The sequence below is a fragment of the Hirundo rustica genome, chromosome 2 (assembly GCF_015227805.2).
Source record: "Hirundo rustica isolate bHirRus1 chromosome 2, bHirRus1.pri.v3, whole genome shotgun sequence".
Taxonomy (NCBI): Eukaryota; Metazoa; Chordata; class Aves; order Passeriformes; family Hirundinidae; genus Hirundo; species Hirundo rustica.
The window spans coordinates 87,900,925-87,922,634 of NC_053451.1; the positions used below are offsets into that span (position 1 = coordinate 87,900,925).

General features: G+C 39.5%; 1 protein-coding gene across 3 annotated transcripts in view; it reads right to left on the reverse strand.

Annotated features, from left to right (window-relative positions):
* Nucleotides 1–21,710, reverse strand: part of AFF3 (ALF transcription elongation factor 3) — a 329,088-nt gene that overhangs the window by 125,170 nt on the left and 182,208 nt on the right. For all 3 annotated transcript variants that reach the window (XM_040055430.1, XM_040055428.1, XM_040055429.1), the window contains exon 5: nt 4,253–4,339. In XM_040055430.1, coding sequence (XP_039911364.1) covers nt 4,253–4,339 — 87 coding nt within the window. The remainder of the gene's footprint in view (nt 1–4,252; nt 4,340–21,710) is intronic.

The window sequence follows — 21,710 nt, forward strand, 5'->3', positions numbered from 1 at the left end:
TACATACCTGTAATGTGAGACGTCAAATTTTTGGGCAAGCCCCAAGAGTTTCTACCTTCTACTGCAATAAGAAAAGATCTGTACCATGTTTCACATGCCAAGAATAATTTCTCAGTGATTTGAAATTGTGTACTTTTGACAAATTGCATCAGCTTTTTGTGAATGTTTCTGATGAAGAGAGATTAAAGCCTGTTTTTTCCTAGTGACTGGATGTAATCTTAAAAAGTCAAGATCAGCTTGCAGTGATGATGTAGTGTATATACACTTGAATTTAAATGCTGTTCTTGTAGCCAGCCACGCTCCCAATAAAAGTAGGCTTTTAGAGCATGTTCACTTTCTGAAATAGAGAATTTATGTACCTGCAGAAGTTCAGGGAAATGCAATCTTTTTCAGGGAAATCTCCTTGTATTTGTAAAAGCGTTTGAAACTTTTAAACAAAGATCTTGCTCAATTTTTTACCTTTTCATTAACCTCAGGAAGAATGCACCCTCACCTTTAACTGCTGAGCTCAGTATCTTGCCTCTTCCAAAGGCTACTAAAAATATCTCATAGAGAAATATAGAATGTTCCCACTAATGGAGGAAAAAGGTATGTAACTTTCAAAAAAAGTGAAGCCTTCATTTCTGAAGATTATTGTCCAGTGTATTTCCTCCGGCTTGTTAAAATCAACAAGAAATGAAAAAGCAAATGAATTGCGCTTGTAAAGAACAACATCACTATGATAACTTAGCATCTGCTGAGAATAATCGTCCAATAGCTTTGTGACAAGAAACCAGTTCTCCTGGAGTGGCTAAATTACTTCTCAAATAACAAAATGATGCCTGATCCCATAATATCACATGTACATAACCAGAAATCAAACACCTGATCAAACTATCAAGACATGAAATCATAGTATTAAAAAAAAAAAAAAAAGAGGAAAAGCAGGCAACAGAATTAACAGCATTTTTTCCTGCACAAGGGAATTAATGCTTGAACATGAAAGCTCATCCACACAAGCATCAATCTTATTTACACATTTAATTATTCATTTAAAGTTTATTTATTAAGATGCTTTTAATAAAATTGAAATAAAGAAATGCCTAATCATTTGTACATAACAAAGTGTGGCAGAGATAGGAGGAAGGAAAACACACATAACCTGTCACATCACACATTCAATCAATTATCCTTAAGCTTTGAAAAAGAAGAAATGAAGAGACAGTCATTGCCCCTTCCTAGCAAATTCAAGAGTACAAATTAATTTCAGATAGAAAGAAAATTCAAAGTTAAGGATGAAATGTAACTTTATGGCCTCCATTACATAAAGGACAGGTCTCTAGCGGTGCTTCTCCAGCAGCTTAGTACTTGGAAACCTACTGGGCACTGCCACGTGTGTCAAATCTGACGCAGACTCTCCTCCCATTCTTGTGAATCAATGCAGACCTCCCATGTTAGCGAGGCCTGATTTCATATAGGAGCATATGCACATCCATCCCCTCCATCAAATGAGCATTTAGTTATATTGATTGGTACATCCACGTGAGCAGATTCAAACGCGCAATTCTGTTATATTTGTGATATATCTATATCAGATATTTAGCTTTTATTACTAGACTGATTTCTAAACCACTTGAGCAATAGTTGCTGTGGCCTTTGCAACTTTAATAGCCTAATTAATAAATTTAAGTTTCAAGCTGTCAGATCGCTAATTACTTGAATTGCGGGTTAAAAGCAGTGTGACATGAATGCGAACTAATGATGCTGACACTCAGTTTTTACGGACAGAAAAGTATTTATGATTTGCTTCCTTGTAACAGGACAGGAGTCCCACAAGCTTCTCTTTTTCCCATTTTCAAAATAATGAGTATTTTTATGTTTGGGAACTGTCTTCTGTTAAAAGTAAGTGCAGCCTGCTTGCTTCTCCTGCTGTAAGAGTCTTTACAAATGAATTGAACTGATGTCTCAACACCGCCATTAAGGCTGAAAAGGAATTCATGTTACCGTGCACGACTTGGAACTAAGAGATGAAGCTGTTGCCCTGATTTTAGTCTTTCAGTCTCTTTATTGGCCTTGGTCACTACTTGACTGACAGACCCATTTATATGAATAATGTGTGATCCACGAAAGTTTGGTGTAGCCCTCAGGTTTAGAAAAGTAGGGACAGCTACGTGGTTTGCCTGTGGGAAATCTTTCTAAGAGCTCTGGAGACATTCCCTATAAGGACCAACAAAGATTTTACACCATGCTTTGTGAAAAGCACTAGCTAGTTTATGAAGGTTTGAAAAACATGTTTGAAAAATCAGGAAATCATTTATTGCATTTTGGAGACTGAAAAGCAGATGCTTTCTAAAGTCTGTAACTTTACAGATTATCAGATTAAACCACAGAATAGCTTTTAAAATATTTTAAAAAAGAAGTGGTGTCTAAAATTAGCATAATCTATGGCAAGTAATACAGGATTGTTCCAGGACTATGGTGAGTTTTTTAAGGTACTTCTTTCCCATCTCACACAAAGCACTCTAATTTCTGGTCGTGCAGACCACTCAGGCCATAATATAGTTGTGATGTTATTATATGTACAGAAATATGCTCATACATTACTAGATGAAATCTTGTCCATCCTAAGCTTAAAAAAAAAGAGATTCCACTTTGGCAAAAGAAAAGGAAACTACCTTGAAAAAGATCTTTAAAAATGAATGGTAGATGTCTGAAACGGCTCTGCAATTCAAAATAATAGAAAATATCCCAGAGAGATGGATGAACAGGCAGAGAGAAGATGAGAAAGTCAATATCAACCATTATTCGCGAATATTTGCCCTCTGCTCTGTGGTTTTCCTATTCCTATATTTATCACAATACATTTAGTTGTGAGGAAGTGGATACACGATGGCCACACAGATCCACTGACATGTGCACGCTGTGCCCGTGCACATCTGCACATCTGTGCCACGCAAACACATCGTGTGGTGATAACTGTGGCAGAAACTGCAGCGCTGCAAGCACCTCTTCAGTTTGTCATCCCTATCAGGCACTTCACCTGCTTGTGAGCTGCTGATCCGCCTCTCTTCTACAGGACTTACTCTAACTTAACAAGCCTCTAGTTTACCTACCATCTTCAGTCATTTGTCTGCCTTCAACAAGCAAATAGTGAGCTATTTCCTTCTTTTTCTTTCATAACATGCCAGAGATATCTTGGTTTACACCCCTGATACTTCAAAATCATGACACTCTCATCCACAGAAAAGCTGTTTTACTGTAGGAAAATGAAGTTTTCTTGGCTTTGTAGTTACAATTATTCCCCGAACCAAATTTTGCAGAATGGACTTAAAAGTTGCCAGAAGAGCTTGCTTTAACAGGAGAAAGACTATAAACAGCATCAATACCATCTTTCAAGCTTGAATGCTGCATGAAATATGCTTGTGACATCTAAACAGTATATGGTGACACTACATGAAATTTATTGGCTCTTGCACAAGATAGCTGATTTCATTCCCTCCTGACTTCCCATGTATAAATAATGTGGCTTCCCCAAGCTTGTGCTGATGAGCTTTACCATGCTGCACTGCATTCTCCCTTGGATACATATCCAACAGCGGGGCTGGTTTTAAGGGAGCAGCAGCAAGACTAGTGGCTTTGGTCTCTTGGTGGATCAAATGTTTCTGTGGCAAATGCTTCTCTGGCCCCTCTGGGCATTATGGCACGGGGCTGACTGCCCCCCTAGCAAAGCTGCCCCTTTGAAGCCAGGCTGGTGGCAGAAGATGTATGGCCAGTCATCAAGCCCAATTAGAGGCCAGTGTACTAGTGAAGGCCTCCTCAGACCTCGAAGGTTTCAATAAAAATCTCACCTGGTGAAGCCAAATGATGCAGGAGCAATGAATGCAAGGAGCTCCCTGACTTTCCAGTGCTCACTGTGCCCTAAGGTATCAGACAGGAGCCTCAGTAGAAGACACCCCCTCTGGACATCCCAGACAGGAGCCTCAGTAGAAGACACCCCCTCTGGACATCCCACCAGAGACAGCTGCGGTTTTTCCTTGCCATGAGGAACCTGTGACCCTCACAACACCATTGATTCTGCCGCCAAGAGATGCAGACCACGTAGCCCTGCTGAGGCTGTATGGAGGGAAAAGACAGGGAATACTGGCACACACACATGAAGAAGATGCACCACGACATCAGCCTCAGCCTGGAGACTTCAAACACTTAGTCAGGGCTTGTGTAGGACATATTGTGAGGTGCAGGAGGAATTTTTACATGATGCTGAATGTCTTACCTTGTTTGGGAAGGGAAACTTGCTTTGATCTGCCTTTCCTGGTGTGTGAATAGCTGACAGTGGTGGAGGCCATGAATGGGTCATCTCCTGAAAAACAGTATTGTTCAGCAAACTGCATTTAGAAAGTCAGTAGAAAAGGAGACAATGATAGCATATCAGTAGCAAGGGTACCCGGGTAGTGGAATATTTAAGTTACTGCAGCTTCCAGGAAATGCCCAGTTTTCATATAATCTACACAAAACATGAGCTACAATGATTTTTACAGACTCTTGAGAGCAGTTCCTAAGCACCGTCTCATTTTCCTGAATAGATAACGCATCTTAAGTGCAACAAGCTTGATCTTTCTGACAATCTGCAAATACATTTTAATCATACAATGTGTTTGGGTTGTTGAGACTAACAAGAAGAGCATTTTTTTGTAGATGGGAATAGAAATTTCAATTCATGACCAAGTAATGAGGTACACACTGTGGACTAATCACTAAACAAATTTCACAGACAACGTCAGAATGGTAAATGCATACCACTTGCTAACAGTTAATTCCTAAAATTGCCTTTATCATTGTAAAGGACTTGAGTAAGTTCCTAACTCCAACATGTTTGTGCCCGGCAGGACACACTTATGTGGCAAACCCCAAATGGGGTGTGCTGCACTCCACCTTTTTCTCCTCCCTGTTTTGTCTTGAGGGACATTTATTGATACCTAAGAGACAGACGTAGCTTGACCTGACTTTTATGTAGTTGTCCTTTACACAGCTTCAGATATCAGGTAGGCACACACTCAATACCATCATGATTCAAGTCTGAATGAGTCGGTCTCCAAAACAAGGCTGCTTTTGGGGAGAGATAAATGAAACACTTCAGACAAGAAGCTTGTTTCTCTCTAGTGTAGAATCTTAAGGGATGGACATATTTTTTTGACATGTTCAGCACCAACAGCCACAGTATTTGGTACAAAGTAACTTATGAGAATTAATACGAGAAATAGTGCCAAGCATGACAGCCCTGAAAAGTTGGCCCATACGTCAGAAGAACTGAAGAGCAAATAACATCCTGCCTAAGCAGGGGGACTGCTGACCCTATCAAGAGTGTGCCTGGCAGACGCTTTGCTGGGTTTTGCTACCATTAGCTGACTGTGGAATTGTTTCTCAGTGATATTCCAAGGAGCCATGCAGAGATCCACAGTCTCCTAAAATAATACTGGAGTTATATTTCCGTGACTCATTGCCTTTTAAAGAGAAAAGAAATGTTCTTGTTTGAAAAAAAGTGTGTGTGAGTGTCTTGCCGATCCTTCATTAGTGCTGACGGAACTGCTTCCTGACACGGCATGGACTAAGCTGCTGCATTTTTTACATAGTAGAAAGTCTCTGGCTGCTCTGCCAATGAAAGGACCAGCCCTTTCAACACAGTTTATTAGCAATAAATGTCACCTTTAAAGCATTCTTGATAAACAGTTTATTTCCTAATAAAAATTGCATTCTTTTATTTTATTTGAGGCTAAAAAGTTACATGATTTATCATACTTCTGTAATCTATGTGCGTGCCTCTAATCAGAGCATCATCTGGTTTGCAGTTTCAGTATCAGAATTGCTTTGCTTTTCACTTCTTTGAGGCAGATCATTCATCTTATGAATTCTTTATCTGATAAGTGCCAGTAATAACAGTATATAGCAATTTTTAATATACAATAACTTAAAACTCAGGCAGCAAAAACATAGGCAATCAGATTGCTGTTTGCTACAAGTATCTGGCGCATGTGCTACTGTTTGCAAAAGATTAAGGAATTATGTATTAAGAAATATTCCAGCAGTAAAGGTGTATGACTATAAACTGACAAAAATGAGACTTGCCATGCAGATATTTAACCCAAAGTCTGTTATCTAAAAAAGTACCACTTCACACCTGCTTTTCTCACTTTTCCCTCAGAGGACCATTTATTTTGTGGGAAATGTGATGTTGCATACATAGACTAGAGGTGTTTCCACCGCTAAAACCCTGTTTCCAACCAAAGTGTTTTTCCCTACAAGTTGAGGTGCTGAGCCCAAAAGAACACATGGGAATGACTAAGTCTCTCTTTCCTCTGAAGGGCAATGCTTTACGTTATCTCTGTCAATTGAAGAATGGGGGCAGCCAGACTGGGAACACCTGGTGGCTTTGACCTGAAGTTATCCTACTTGTGAAATATTCTATTTGGTGCTTGTGATTGCCATTTGCTCAAGAAGCAGTTCTTCCAGGTAATACGTCTGGTGACCCCATTGTCACCTTCAGGAAAACGTCTCCTGAGGAGTCTGCTCTGTGCCAGCACAAACCAATCTGTTACGGCAGCAGAGATCTTTCCTCCCATCTTGCCTGCCCAAGTCTGACAATGGTGCCTTCATCCACAGAAAGGACCAGAGGGATGATTAAAAATAAGGGTGACCTTTCTTTTTTGACATGTCATAATCTTTCATTTCTTCTTTTCTCCAACATTATTTCTCATCCACAGTTCAATGAAAAATAGCCTTAATGGCCTTTTTTTTTTTTTTTTTTCCCCAACTAACTTCTCTTCTACTATTTTTACTTTCAGTTGTAGTATATAATGAAACTTTCTACATAATTTAAATTTGATGTAAACCTTTCTGACACAAAGATTTAGTAAGACTACTGCTATTTGCCTGGGTTAATAATTGCCATTATCATGAATATCTGAATGTGGATTTACTAGCATAATACATTGAGTTGTGATCATATTGTTTATTTATGTCTATGCTTTGAAACTCAGACAACTATATAATTAAATAAAATTAGGAAAAAATAATCAGAAAGCCACCATGAAAAGTGTCTCCAACTACAGGCTGTCAGCACTGAGGAGTGGTAAGATTTAAATGTATCATAATATTTTTTTGAAAACAGAAACATTAAACTATGTACAGAGTTTCCTTCTGGCTGCCAAGAACAGAGCCTCAAAAATCAGGAGAAAGGATTTAGGTGTCCAGAAAATGTCAACACTTTGAAAGATCAAGCAGAAACAAATCCAGAATATGTTCAAGTGTGCCAAATCTCAGGATTTTATATTCTATCTGAAGATATTTGAGACAGATTCAAAACACTAGTAGGGACATATGATTATATTGAGATCTTTTTTTTGGTACATGGTGTGAAATGTCTGAAAATGCAAGCCTAAATGGCAACTATTTAACTAACTAAACAGAGAAGACTCAACTTTTATTGTAAAATGAATTTTCATGCGCATATTCCCCTCCTCTCCTCTCCTCTCCTCTCCTCTCCTCTCCTCTCCTCTCCTCTCCTCTCCTCTCCTCTCCTCTCCTCTCCTCTCCTCTCTCCTCTCCTCTCCTCTCCTCTCCTCTCCTCTCCTCTCCTCTCCTCTCCTCTCCTCTCCTCTCCTCTCCTCTCCTCTCCTCCTCTCCTCTCCTCTCCTCTCCTCTCCTCTCCTCTTCCTCTCCTCATCCTTCCTCTCCTCTCCTCTCCTCATCCTCTCGCTCTCCTCTCCTCTCCTCTCCTCTCCTCTCCTCTCCTCTCCTCTCCTCTCCTCTCCTCGTCCTCTCCTCTCCTCTCCTCTCCTCTCCTCTCCTCCTCTCCTCTCCTCTCCTCTCCTCTCCTCTCCTCTCCTCTCCTCTCCTCACCATCTTTGGAGTCTGGGATTGGCAGTACTGGAATAAGGCACCCAGTGGACTGAAAACTGTTTGAAAAGGACTGATGAAAATTTAAATGTATTTAAGAGCCTTAGCACATTCAAATTGGTGTTATAACACTGATTGACACAAAAGGTTTTTGAAATTAGAAAGAGGGAAAAAGCAGGGCCTTTTTAACATAAATCAAACAAAGAGTACATCAGAAACATCTAGCACCAGAAAATGTTCCAGCCACTACAAGATAATGGTCGAATTTCAAACCAATTTATAGTGTTCTTCAAACTTGATTAACTTAATCCTAAAGCCCTGAACAATGTAAACTAAAGAACGTACTGAAAAGACTTTTGGGGTCCAGAAGTGGGGGAAACAAAGACTTCTAGATCAAAGAAGGAAGCTCTGACCATGCTGATTACAAATTGATATGGGTAATGACACTCCTGCCCAACTGGAGGACAGCTTGTTTGAGATGACAGTGACTGCCCTGCTCTTCCTACAGCCAGATGCACAAGTCCAGGGAGCAGCTGAGAGACCCTCTCTTTATTTTGTAACACACATTTCTCCTTGTGAGAGTTGCAGCAATGTTGTTTTGCACTGGCATCTTTGTGGTGCAGGTGGTGATGGCACGTCTCATTCACATGCATACTGTAACTCTACAGCCCTGCGACTCTACTCATCTCTATCTGTAGTAAATCAGTTTTCAGCACTCATATATAAATGTCCAGTTTTACAAGCTATAAAGGTCCAAGCCTAGTTAATCTTACTCAACATGCCAACTTGGCTTTTCTTCCCTCTGAAGGGAAAACCTACAAATAAAGATTTCTATAGTATTGCATATCCTTGCTCCAACTTCAGCTTCCGCAGAAACAATTAAGTAACCAGACATTTCTTGGGGATTAATGACTGCTTGGCAGCGTTTTGTTTGGAGCTTTTAACCTTAGCTTGTAGATAATTTTTCAGGAAAAGTACCATGCAGAGGTAAATAATAGTATTCACTCTAGATGTAAGGCAATGCTATTTATCTAGTGTCATCAGTCTTGCTGTTTGGCACATGATACCGGGAATGGTTGAACTGACTCAGAAAATTTGTAATTAATAACAAGGAAGGAGATGAGTATCATCTAGATTTAAAGTCTTACCGCATGTATAATCTTGCTGTTTGCTTGGTGCCAAAACCAGAACTTATCATTGGGTCATTAAGAAAACTGACTGCTTAATCCTCCTCTCTGCTTGTGCTCACCTAGCTGATTTTTGATTCATAATATTTTGTCTCTCTACACATGATGATTTAAGAAATATTTGTGGCACCTCATAAAGGGTCCTGTCAAACACCTTTTTTAGCTGACTCAACTCCATCCTCTGCTCTTCTAACATATCACAGGAATTACATGAGATTTGTGAGACACAATTTTCCTTTGCAAACACTCTTGCTGGTTAGCTCAGGGGGACTTGAGAGGATCTGTCTTTGTAGTTACTTACACTGAAATGCAGACTTTAGAGAAGCATTAGATATATTTGTTTAGCTGGAAGTCAAGCCCATGCAAAGCTAATGCAGAGCTCTCCATGACCCTTTATCAGGTGATCACAAGACACAGTTTGAGAGCCTCTAATCTAGTTACTCTTCTGTCTCCACAATATATATATATTTTTTTTTTTCCAACATGGGTCTCTCTTTTTAACTGCTGTCAGTTGGCAAATATCCCCTTCAATTCAGTGAAGCTGCCTTGCCACTAGCTGACCACATGGCTATGACTTTAGCGTCAAATATCCAAAGCAAAGAGTCAGACACCAAAACTTTTGGAGACTGTGTTGAAGCTGACAGTATTTCACTGTGGTAAGCATCCTATCATTTGAAAAAGCCAAGTTTCCTTTTTTCAAAATTTCTTCCTATCTTATCTGTTATTGCTGCGACTTTTCTAACCCAAACCCCCAATACACGCATATAAGGTGAAAAGATACAGCTGTTTTGTCTTGTTTCTTTATGATGTCACTTATCCATACTTAGAACTCTTTTTCTACTCCCCCATCAGCTCCATAGTTTCCTTTGAGGGATTGATAATTTTCTGCTTTCCATTTTGAGCATCTCTTATCGGTCATTCTCCTTTTGATAACATGTTATTCAGAACCATTACCACCTGACAAAATACCTTGTAATTTCCCAGCTTCTGTTGTTTTCTTTTTTACTTACTTTCTCTCCACTCATTTAGATGGGTTTTAATTTATAGTTAGTATTTGTCATGTGTGATGCAAAATGCTTTCTAAACTTGAGATAAGCAGCACACACCGTTTCACCCACTAACTGAAGGATGAAATCAGGGAACTACGGAGAGCTCCCTTTCATGGGAGCTGAAATTGCAGTAAGGACACCGAGCTGGGTGCCAGTTCAGCACTGAACCTCAGTCAGCAGTTCTTCCGTCTCTCCTACTCCTGCTAAAATGATTTCAAGGAATCATTTTTTTTCATAGCAATCTGCTGCAAACACATTCTACCACATTTCCCCTTTGGCACCAGTCCCAAGACTCTCCAAATGCTCTGTTGCATTCTGTAATGTGAATTCCTTTCATTAGGCTTCATTGGTATAATGTCCAAAGATACATGACAATCCAGGGGCAAGTGCTTGTCAAGGAATATTTTTTTGTTGTTGTTCTAAACAAAGAAATAAAGGCAAACGTGCAGCTTGTGACTGTGTCATTTTTGCTGTGCTTGGTTCTTCAGACATGCACAGATGGTCATCAGCAGAAACTGCTTGATAGAAACAGGACTTGTGAGTGTGTGTGTGCGCACACATGCGCGTGACCGTGAGCTGGGAAGAAAGAGGAAAAAAGGAGAAATCAGGCCTGTGAAAAGGGAGAAGGAAAGAGATTTTGCAGACTGCAGCACTAAAGAATGTGTTCACCATTAAATCTCTGGATATTCGGTATCTACAGAACTAAACCATTCCAAATCATGAGCATTTGCAATGTGATCTGTGGATCAATTCACCCTACAGCAAATCAGAAATGCCAGCACAATAAGTTTCTGTTTGGAATATGTTGTCTCTGCTTTAGTGGAACCATCCCGAAAATAACCTGCAACACTTAGTCAAGGTTCAGCAATCTAGGACAGATAAATGCAAAAGGCTACAGCTGCTTACTTATCAAATTGACTTATTTAGGTCCTTCATTTGTATGTTTACGATTCTTTAACATAGAGGCTTGCAAATTTTTATTCATTTTTGGGGGGGAATAAATGAGCCTGTAAGTCTAGAAGATGTTATGGATACCTAAAAGAAATGTGTTTTCATTCGAAAAAGAAGTTAATTAGCTTATAATCCACATCATGCACTCTCATATCAGAGTATAGGACAAACCTCCCTCGTCTCCTTATTAGGAAAGGAAGGTGCTGTTTTACAGGTAAATCACAGAACAGCATTTAGATAATTTCCTTAATTTTTAAAAAGTATTCTTCACTGAAATGAAAAAAAAAAAAAAAAGGATAAAATTTCTCCTTTAGTCACAAAGATGAATATCTCTTCCTAGCTAAGAAACCATGTTTCTAGATGAACGCATTGAGCCATATGATACAACAAACTGTCTGAAAACCAACCTTGCTTGGGCAAGCTGAGATGATGTGGTTAATCAAGGTACAATCTTTATTAGTGCATTAACCTCCTGCACCCGAGGACTATGGATTCTAATTCCTGAATTGCCATGCAAGACTGATGCAGCTAGTTTTCTAGTCTCAGTTGGCAGCAAGCTAACAGAAGTGGCTAATGAAGATGAATAGCTGCCTCTTGGGAGTGGGGGGAGGAAAAAGAGAAAAGGAAAAGACCTAGGATACTTCAAGGTCCAGATCTCTGCATGATTTCAGATAATAATGAAAAAGTGCATATAGCTGACGTTTTCAGAGACCGTAACAAGCATGTTAATTCTTAGGCAATGGTAGTGGCTTCAGGATTGCTCTGGGAACATTTCAAGAAGTTAAAACAAAGGCTATTGAAAAAAAAAAACCAGGACCCTGGTCAGGGTCTTACTCATGTTTTGATGGATGATTGTATTAATACAGACAAAAAAAGCAGAGAAAAAAATTGCTCAGAGCTGAAAACCAGACACATTTAGTAAGGAAAACATCTGTGGTTTGGAGAAGACAGAAATACCGTCATGGTAAATATTTATCAATACTGAAATATATTTTCCACAAATGCTTGCAATGTTCTAATATAAACACTCCTTTAATTTAGACAAAAATACACTGCTAAAGGCAGGGAGGTCATTGAAGCAAATTTGGGGGGGGGGGGGGGGAAATCTAGGGGTTTTTTTTAAACTAGACAAATTTTTTCCATTTTCTTGTGTTGTGGGAGGCTGGAAGCTTTGTGATAGCTACATTAGTGATCCTGGATCACTCCCTGGTTAGAAGATGAAATAGCAGGTCATTGGTTTGGTCTAATTTGTTCTTAGTTCCAATTTCATACCCCTGAAGCCATTTTAAGAGGTTGGGGGTACCATAAGGACTTACTTGGATCCTGGAAACCTGGAAGCTCACTCAAAGAGCTCTTTTGTGCATCCACAGTGGAGATTCATCCGTGGGTATGAACTGGTATTTTTAGCTCAGCTTGTTCAGCCAACTGATTGAGCGTGTCAACTTTCACAAACTTAGGGGTAACACAGTGATGCCTGTGTGCTCTGTGCACAAGTTATGGGCAGGCACTACACGAAGCAAATACCCTGGGTTAAAGTGCTACCAGAATACCTTCTGGCTAACATACCTGTGAAGGCTGCCAACCATAACAAGAAGCAAGGAAGCTTCTGTTCTGTGCTACTACAACAAACTTGGTCAGAATGAAAAGATGATAGAGAGGGTAAGAAATACCCATAAAAAGAAAGAAGTCAGAATTAAAGTATTAGAAATTAAAACACTGTCAGTTGTAGCTCTATAAAGTAACAGTTCCAAGATGTTTTGCACTTGTGGTTTCTTAATGCAATTAAATTAAATATGTTCAGTTTACAGGTGAAAATTACACCAGGCTGGAGCCTTAGACTGAAGAGCTGAGCATCAAGACAGAGACTCTCCTTCCCTTTTCCCTGCCATAAAACAAAGAAGTTCTGCAAGGCAAAGCAGCCTGTAAACCCTTCCTGGCCAACCTTGCATGGATGTGGCTGACTACAATTAGCAAACAATTTTGTTTATGACGCTCTGACAACTTGGGGAATCTGTTCATATACAAGTCATTTATTCAGAATGAGATTAAGAAATCAATGTAGCACTGTGTGCTTCAGTGTATGTGAATTCAGCCATCTGTTCTCAAGGTTACATCATGTGCCTCCTCGATCTGAACTGACAGAAAGATGTTAAATCTTGCTGGTTTGTATTCTAGAAGTAGCATAATGACACAATGTGATGTCTGAAGCCAACAGATACTAGTTCAGCTAAGGGTACAGAGGTGTACAGGGCTGAACATAGACAGGTTCATGTCCACAAATTAAGAATACCAGAGACTGGGACACTGGACCCAGAAAGGAGTTAGGGATCATCAGAGGACAGGAAACTAAAAACAAACATCCCACATCTCATATTCTTGCCCAAAGAGCTCAGTCCATCAGGGTGCATTTGAATATGGTAGCACAACAGAACTGGGTATGCCAAGGCTGTAATAGATTGTTTCCTTGAGCACATTTCTTGAGAAATAATGGGAATTCTGAGGTATTGGAAAAAAAAAAATTAGCAGAGAAAAAAATCACAGACGAAATCAGCTCTGTAACACTAAGAGCTACTATGCTTGATTTGTGTAAGCAATTTCATGGGGGAAAACCCCCTGAAACATGACTTCTAGAAAATCTATTTGTATCTAACTGCCAAGCATCCCAAGGAAAGACAGAACCTCTACTCAACACCTTCAACAAGATTCTCAAGAGACGACTTAAAAACCCAGTAGAAACTGTTGCCAGGTCACAACAACAGAAAAAGATGAAAATCTCTAACATCCCCAGGGTTTCAATACGTATACTTCTTGTACTGTGAGCCAATGGATGTAAGAACAAAAATGCAAGGTGAAGGTAGGAAAAAAGAACAACTTCTCATGAGCTGGTGGTTCACTGTGGGGATGCAGTGCTATGGAAATGCCTATCTTCATCTCTTCAAGTCAGAAGATAAAGGATGTTTTTCTAAACTATATATATGCTTCAGCCAAATACAAGGTAATAGGTTCAAGAGAGGGGAGATTGGCTGAAGCTATCTGGCTTGTCGCACAGGTCAGAGCACTAGTCATTCTGGGTGATAAGATACACCATTCAAACTCACACCTAAAACGTAGGTAAGTGGGATTTTCTTGTTTATTTTTCAGTCCATCAAAATTCTCAGCATTTATGGTTGTAAATATATATTCTATAAGTCAAGAAAACACGTGAACCATTTGTATTCACACTTAAATGTTAGGTTCTGACCACAAAAGGAGTGATTGTGAGAAAGAGGTGTCCCATTGTGCTTTAGAAAACATAGAAACAGAAGTTTCTTATTTTCTTATGTATCAGTAACCTATGGTTCACAGCTGTCCTCTGCTGTTTTTGATTTCATAAGCTCCCGATGCACCACAATAAACCTCAGGGATTCGAGTGTGGGGATAAACACAACGGAGGCATTTGCCCAACACTCTTGCTATGGTCAGCAGAAAGATAGCTTGGGGCACATCAGTGGACCTAAGATCTGGACCACCCTCTAGGAGAGCTGGGAGAGGGCTGGAGGCCAGTCCCTTGCTGCTGTGTAGAGAAATGCTAGGCTTGCCAGCAGCACAGTGTGTCAGGAGTCCTTGCGAGGGCATTGTGCACAAGCAGGGAGCCTGCCTGGCTGGGAGATCTGCTCACCATCCTGTTCTCAGGAGCCAGTGCCATGAGCACGAAGCAGCACTTACCATTACTCCCCACTACACATAGGGTGGCCTTTGCAATGCTGTCAGAGGCAGGCAGAGCCCCTTTGTTTGCCTCAGATGTCCCTAGGCAATCTGGCATTTCTTGTTAAAGCACATTTTGTGTGTGTGCTTCTCTCTAGCTGCAAACACAGCCATGGAGCAGTGAAGGAAACCATTCTGTAGCTGTGCAATTTACATTTGTCTAGTGCTTATATTAAGTGTGTTCCTCAAAGCTATTATTGTCTCAAGTTCTGTCTGTTTTAAGCCCTGAAACAGTATTTCGTGCTTATTATATGCACTGGCTTTCATTTGCAAGGTAGTCTGCAAACCTGAATTAGGCATCCCAGCACCCCCTTAATCTCTGTAAGTATCATAATATTATTATGAGTTACAACTCATAAAATTGGAACTAAGGCTGAAAGAATCTTGAGTCAGAAAGTCCCTTAAGAAAACCCTTGTCTCGACATAAATGGTACTGAGGGTGACAGTGTCAATCTGTGATTCCAGACAGTAAAAATAGTACAAGGTATGAAAATATACATTGAAGACTTAAACCTACTCTGAAAGCATGTTCTGGCTTCATCCATTACACCATTTATTTCATTAAAAAGTAGATTAACGCCTGTACCTCATGCAGCATTGTAGACATTGTCTGCATAGGAAACTTGCATCTATTTAAAAAAAGAGGCAATGATTTTTAAACCATTTTAACTAAAACAAAATACATTTAGATTTCTCTAAATTGTTTAAAATCACTTTAAATTATTAGAAATCAAAATAAACAGATCTTTGTAACAGCTTTTAACTGTTTAACTTGAACTGCTGAAGGCAGTATGGGGCACAGAAAACCTGTGTGGAACAGCATATCACGCTTCCTCACCATTTCTAGGTATTTTCTGCTTATGCTGTACCAGACTCTCACCACAAAGACAGCTTGGTTTTACAGCTAGAATGATATGAAAAATGATCCTAGCAAAAGTTTTTACAACTCTCTAAAAAATTCCTCAATATGTTTGCCAGCAAACAGTAGGTGATTATGAAATTACAGGCTACATTATGAAAGAGGTATGCAAGGAAATAAGATCGTTACAAATGCTTGTTTATTTTTGAGCTCTTAACTACATGATTTACTTATCCACTTTACAATATAATTAACATTCCTTTGCTGACATTTAAAAAATGAGGATGTATATGTTTTCTTTTTTTTTTACCTCATAGAAATCATGTGGAAAAATTAAAGTAATACATAAAGAAAAAGGAAACAGGACACATCATTACCACTATTTATTTATGTTTCCTCTTTTTTAGAGTGCAGGGAATCAGAAATAACTGCCTTAGCATTGAAAATTTAAAATAGTAAAAGTCACAAAAGGTTGTTTCATGACAGCAAACATTAATTTCATTTGATTTCTCTTTATAAGAGGCATCAAACTGCAATTCACTGAAATGAGAAGGTTCAGATAACGTCTATGTAGCAATTAATATCCACTTAAGCCTTCAGGGACTTCTCTGCCGAAGAAAGGCTTTCACCCCTGTTGATTTAAATTAGTCCTTTAGGTCAGTTCTTTTTCACTTTGAGAGAGTTTCTTAGTAAAACAAAGCAGTGGATATATCCTTCAAAGCTTTAGCATACATAGAAGCCTATTAGAAGAAAGACCACAACATAAAGCTTTTTTTCCTACTAGCAATAAAGCCCTAAACTGGAAACACCCTCAAAATGCAGTGGAGTCAGTTGGAGATTTTTGCACTGGTGAAAGAGTACTGTAATAATGAACATTTGGGGATCTTGCAATTAAGGCAGCTTAAAATAATCTGCATGGGCAAGGCAACTACATCCAAAGGATGTAAGTGGAGAGAAGAAACAATGATCTAGAGGTGAGTCAACTAGTGCAACTCTGTGTTCAGAATACCAGACATAAAAAACACCAATGGTACAAACCCACCTCATTCCCAGTGCTGGATTACATCAACCAAAGGGAACTTGTGCTATAGCAAGGCAAAGCAGCGTGACCTGCCAAGGGTTTTGCAGACTGTTCAGCAAATGGAAGCACTCATAACACTTGTGCATCAGAAAGACAGGAGTTTTAAGACAGAGGACACGATAAAGTGAGATGAGAAAAGATAAAAACTGTACTTTCAAATTAATCCTTTAATACCAACTAGCAGTAAAGCTTTTAGTAGAGTCTGTTCAGTTTTATTGATAGGTTCAATGTGCTGAATCCCCATCCATATTTTAGCCTCAGTGCCTCGATTCACATTGCCATTGGTTTCTGATGCTTAATCTCATTAGTGCAGCTATTTGTACTGATATACCCAATAAGGCTGCTAACACTACCTTAGCTAAGTGTTATTTATTGTATCTGTATATACAACAATATTAACACAGTCAAGCATCAGCATCGGCACTTGAGGGCACCATTAAATTCACCCAGTGTTCAGTGAGAGATTTAATGATGGATTTAATAGTATTAAATAGGAAAAAATGCCCTTGGCCTTTACATTCTCATTTAAAAACATATAAAAGAGTAGTAATTCAGGCAGTTATATCTCTTTCAAAGATGTTCCTTTAGTTATTGTATCTTGACCAAAGAGAGCAGCCCCTGGCCTATCAGAATCACCAAACTGTTGGCAAATTCAGATGCAATTCCTACAACAAATATGGGTGAGCTTACGCTAAAAAAATAAGGACTAGTGAAAAAATTAGCTCAATGATGTTACCTGTGATCTACACAGATGAGACTTCTGTTAGCAACTGAGGTAGGCAGAGCTGTGAAATAACTGGACATTAGGTTTCTGTGCTGACTTTTTCCACGGAATATAAACATGCTGGAGTTCTGGGGGGTTTTGTGCAGTAGTATGCATGCTGAATTTTTTCATACCTTTTAGCTGCATTTACCTTGCTTTTTTTCCCATCTCCAGATGTCTGTCACTAAATCACAGAATTGTTTGCTTAGGTTGGAAAAGACCTCTGAGTAAATAAGACTCTGGGATCATCAAATCCAACTATTCATCCAGCACTGCTAAGTCCAGCAATAAACCAGGACCCCAAGTGCCACATCTATGTCTCTTAAATATCTTCAGGGATGGTGACTCAACCACTTCCCTAGGCATCACTTTTCTGATGGACCTACTGATATTCTGTAGCCCATCAACAGGAGAATTTCACTCAAGAAAGGCATGGTAAAGGCTTTCTTTTCCCTGTCTTTGAAATAACTGCATCCTTTAGGTCAAAGAACTAGGACTCAGTATGCACCAGAATACATTTTCTTTATACACTGCCTAGCCATGTCTGTCCTCTTACATTCAGCTTGAAATCACAAAGTGGGAGGGAAAAAAAAAAGTTGCAAGACAAAAATTCTCCGTATGTGACCCTTTCCTGTGACCAGAGGGTCACCTAAGCACCTGTGACTTCTTAAGCTTGGAAACTGTGGGCCACATACACAGGCTCACAGCGACTCCATATGTAGAACTGAATTTTTGTCACCAGGAATGAACAATTGCTCATTTGTAGGCTTTTTAAAAACATATTTTCAGTGTCATGAAAAGGATTAAACACTTATACGTGCAATACGAATACCGACAATTAAAAAATGACAGTAAACCCATCAGATTTGAATTGAAACCAAATTGAAAAGGCTTTTCTCAGCAAATTTTCTCAGCAATTTTGGCATTAAAGAGAATATGGATCAAATCAAAATTATACTTCCACACACATGGGTAATAACACTTAAAACTAGAGCCTTAGCAGCAAATTGTGCAAAAACGACAACAACAAAAGCTGAAGTGACTACTTGTCAGGGAGCATTCACATTTTCCTCTGAAACTTCCCTGCTTGTAAATAGTTTTACTGACACAGATACTGGGGTGTTTTGAATAAGCTCACTTTAAAACATCTCTTAATATAACACACTTAGTTTAAAGCATTAGTTATGTAACAGAGACAAAGAAAGGGACAGGCCATTCTCATTTCTTCACGCATCCAGGCACACTGGATTACTTATAGAGTATTATATAAATGTAGACATGTTTGATTCCACAATACTTCCCAAAACAAGGGTAAAATATTGCTGACATTCAGCCACATCACAGGTGGGAAAAAGCCATATAGAATGCACAGTTCACTGCACAACAGAAAGGGGATGGGGAGTAGGCTAAAGCAAGCATTATCCAAGGATGAGAAGAAATCCCATTTTTTATCAGACAAGCCCCCAGGTCTCTGATGTCATTTCAGAACATGGGTCTTCGGCTATGGCAGATAGAGCTGACATCCCCATACAATGAAATACACGCTTCTCAGTTTTTCTGTTTCAGAAAAATGAGTCAAGAAAAACAGGTTCTTGCTCATACCATTAGAGCCAGGACTCCCGCATCCCTGTTCATTTTGGTGCATTGGACCTTAGGTAGATACACAGCTAAGGCTTCGTTTGTACATCTGCAAGTGTGGTTCATATGTAATGTGCACATTTTGCACATTTATTTTGGATAATGAGAAAGCAACTTGCAGTTAATTAAAAAAAAAAAAAAATTCTTAAGTGGTAAGGTTTATTGAGAAAGTACCAGTACAGGTACCATAGAGCTGTCTTCTCTTGCAATCTACAATAAGATTTATTTTATTTTTTTATCATCTCTAGCAGCAGGCAATCCAGTATTAGGCATTCCTGAAATGACTTCATAGCACTTTGCCATCTTTGGATGAAATAATTGTGGTGAGCCTTTTGGAGGCTCTTAGCTTTACTTCTGTCTTGTCTCAGAGAAAACTCCCATTGAAGTCAATGGAAACTAAATGCCCATAAATAGTAAGAGAAAGTAATTTTACTAGTGGCAGTTAGGACTTATAAAGTCTTGAGCAGGCAAAATCCCTTCCTCAAGCTGGTTGCTAAAATGATATAGTATTAAGAGACTGAAAAGGTTCATCTAAAATTTGCTCTCTTGGTTAAATAATACTTACATAGATTTTTGCATGCCGATTAGGTATCAATTATTGTATAATTGCATCATTACTTTAATTAGATTAAACTGCATAATTGGGATGTCTGATTAGAGACTGGGGGGGAGCAGGTAACTTACCTGACATTAACTATGGTTTTTGAAGAGGGATTTCCACACAGATTTTGCTCTAGGGGCCAGTTTCCAGTGCAGGAATCACTGGCTTCCTCTACAGTGATAAGACTGAGGTGGTCCCAGGTGTACCACCACCATCCAGACCCTTTCCAGAGCAAGGTTCTGATAGGGAGGGCATTTGCCACTTGGTCCCTTATCAGTGAGGTGTGTCAGAGCACTGCGCTCAAAGTCAGCAGTGACAGCAGTGAGGGGACGTGGGTCATTGAATTTCTGTGGAAAATCTTTCTCAGAAAACCAGAGTTAGTGTCAAGGAAGCTGCTTCTCTCTTCCAAGTGCTGGTCCACAGAGACCAAGGATTCTTGGTAACGAACAACTGCATTTTAAATAGAGATGCAGGAGGAGAAATCTTAACCAAAGAGCAACAGGGGGACAAGTTGATCAGCTCTATGATTTTCCAGCTGGAAGTGGGGAGTTGAAGAGATACTTCAGCAAACAGAGTCAAAAGGGGTCCAAGAGCCTAAAGAGCATCCTCTGGAGGATACTCATGAGAAATAGAAATGTAGTAAAAAATCTATCTGGACAAGTCTGCATAGGAATAAACTGGTTTCTGACCCTTTCAGACTGGACATCTGAGCAATTTTGGAGGTTCACTTAAAAGTGTCAGTCCTATACAAGTTAAATGACATATTACCACCTTACTTTTTTAAGGGTGCACTGAGATTTTGGGAAGAAAACAAGTAGAAGACTGAACTAATGGAGCTGGAGATGGATGTGAAATCTGCAGAAGTCTCCAAAACTATCTGCAGGTCATAAGCTAAATACATTTCCAGTGTTGAACTTATGTGTCAGGACTTTATTGGAAGCTGTCGGAAGAATGAATGCTATAGAGTAGTGAAGGGATTATAATTTTTTTCCTCCAGATATACAAGTTTAACAGAATCATTTCTGCACCTTCATAAGACATAGCAAGAGCCTGAAGTTGGAATGGCCTAGTTAAGACGGGGGTGCCTTTGGGAACAATGCCTCATGGCATGTAAAGCTACGGATACACAATTTTTGGCAAAGGAGCCCAAGATGTGGGACTTCTCTGAATATTTTGGACTTAGGAGACAATTTCCGATGAGGCTGAACTTCTGACTTTTGTCCTTCAAAGGATGAAACAGGGCGGGGTGGGGGGGGGGGCAGGGCAAACCACCACGTTCTGGATCTCTAGGAAAGGGTCCTTTCAGGCTGCTCCAAACCATGTTGAAATGCTGAGAGGAAGGGTCCCTTCCAGTCAGGAACATAAGGCCCCTGGAAATAATCTGCCTTTGGATTGTGAATCTGCATGATAATTGTGAATGGGAGGTGTAAACACGCAGTTGTTTTCTGGAGTCCTGGTCTGGATGCACTCAGCAAAGTGTCCCACAGAGACATTGAAAGAGCAGTTCCTGCCCCAAAACACTGGCATGCCAAATACGAGATGAAAATTAAGAAGGATACAGAGAAAGGAAGCAATCCACGGAAACAATGACTTAATTTTGACTTCCAAATAGACTTCAGCACACTAGGATTGTGTAACAGTATTTTTAAAGTCCAAGTGCTACTGAGGCATATTTGCTCCTGTCTTTTTTTTTTCCCTTAGAAGTACCACAGCACATTCATTTAACAAGTCGGCTTATTGAAGGCATCATTCACCTCTGTATCCTAACCAAGAGATGGTAACTGTGTTGGGGGAAGACCAGCAAGGGCCAAGACATGCATGTTTGAAAATACAGGAAAGTAGATGTCAGAAAGGTTGTCCCATGGTTGAAGATGCTGATTGGCTCAGCATTCCTTCTGTTTTGGTTTATTATTTTTTCTTTGGTAGCTCAAACTGAAATGGAAATGGCATGAGTTGGTAAGATGC